A 1,262-nucleotide genomic window follows, 5' to 3' on the forward strand; every position below is an offset into this window, starting at 1 on the left:
TCTACTTTGTTTGTATACAGCTCATAATTCTTTAGTTACTTGAGGTCGGAGTTTCCTTAACAACCACTTCTTGCGTAGTTTTACATCTAGAGCCAAGAAAGTTTTCGCCTTGAGTTCATCTTCAAGCAGATCACAAGCATCTAATATAAGTTCCTCATCCATGTCTGGTAACGCTTGAATAGCCTCAACTGCATCCTCTATTGCCATGGTTTGGGTTTCATCAACTCGAGGCTTCTTTGGGTTTATAGGGCTTGTATCAGTATTAGCAAGTTGATCTCTTTTGTTCTTGGGGTCAAACAAAAGAGAGTTGCTATCTTCTTCCTCAGCTGAAATAGACAAATCTGTGGTTCCACTGGTCTTGAATTCGTGGAACTCAGTTTCGGGGTCAAACCAATCCATAGCTACAAAGCAGTTGTTTTCTTCCATCTCAGAATCACCACAGAGCACACACAGATCTTTATAGTACGGAATTGGCCGAGTCATAAATTGCCTTGCATCTCTATGAGCCTGTAATTGTTTCAGACGAAGATCAAATTTAAAAAAGAAGAGACATAACACCATTAGCTTATACCACAGAGCAATCAGTTACCTTTATATAGTCTTGCCAGACTATATCATCAGCTGTAACCATTTGACGCTCATCATCCCAAGCAAACCCATCTGATCGAAGAATACAGTTGATCGCGTTGAACTGTCTTCTCAGAGTCTTATACCGATTCTTCAACACATCAACATTAAAGTAAGACTCAAATTTCGCATTGAAGAGATTAACCATCTCAGTCCAAGCTTGTTTCCGAAAAACACCTTCAATCTGGTTCCCTCTCCTCTCTTGGTCCAGCATCAGATCAATGAAATATCTGTCCATTGGAGGATGCCAAGTAGTCCTGCTCCGTGTGATGATGCTACCTCCTTTTGTGTTAGACATGACTGTCGACGATTCACATATCCTGTTGTAACCTTCTTCTTCCTGAATCAATATCTTGGTTTCTCCCTCAGTATTATTCTCCTCAGCTGAATCATTCACAAAGTACTTACAACTCAGGTGAAGAGTCTTTGTGACAAATGTACAGGGAATGATTCAAGTAACAATAGACTAAAAGATTGTACCTTTGTGCTCAGACATGTAAATCAAGCACAGATCTTTGTAAAAAGGTATCGGCTTTATCCGAAAACATCTCAAATCAGGATGAACCTTCAAGAAATCAAAACCAAAAACACAAGTAAACCCTCAAGAACAAGACACAAATCTCACAAGGAAAAAA

At 39.5% G+C, this 1,262-nt stretch overlaps 1 protein-coding gene across 2 annotated transcripts in view; it reads right to left on the reverse strand.

The window, feature by feature from the left end:
* Positions 1 to 1,262, reverse strand: part of LOC104713855 (L10-interacting MYB domain-containing protein-like) — an 8,614-nt gene that overhangs the window by 754 nt on the left and 6,598 nt on the right. The window contains exons 3-5 of one of the 2 annotated variants that reach the window (XM_010431081.2): positions 1,108 to 1,192; positions 590 to 1,011; positions 278 to 507 (exon numbers count right to left, since the gene is read on the reverse strand). In XM_010431081.2, coding sequence (XP_010429383.1) covers positions 278 to 507; positions 590 to 1,011; positions 1,108 to 1,192 — 737 coding nt within the window. Of the gene's footprint in view, positions 1 to 6; positions 508 to 589; positions 1,012 to 1,107; positions 1,193 to 1,262 lie in introns of those variants that run through there. The other variant, XM_010431073.2, reaches the window with a different exon arrangement.

This window comes from Camelina sativa, chromosome 2 (genome assembly GCF_000633955.1).
Source record: "Camelina sativa cultivar DH55 chromosome 2, Cs, whole genome shotgun sequence".
NCBI lineage: Eukaryota > Viridiplantae > Streptophyta > Magnoliopsida > Brassicales > Brassicaceae > Camelina > Camelina sativa.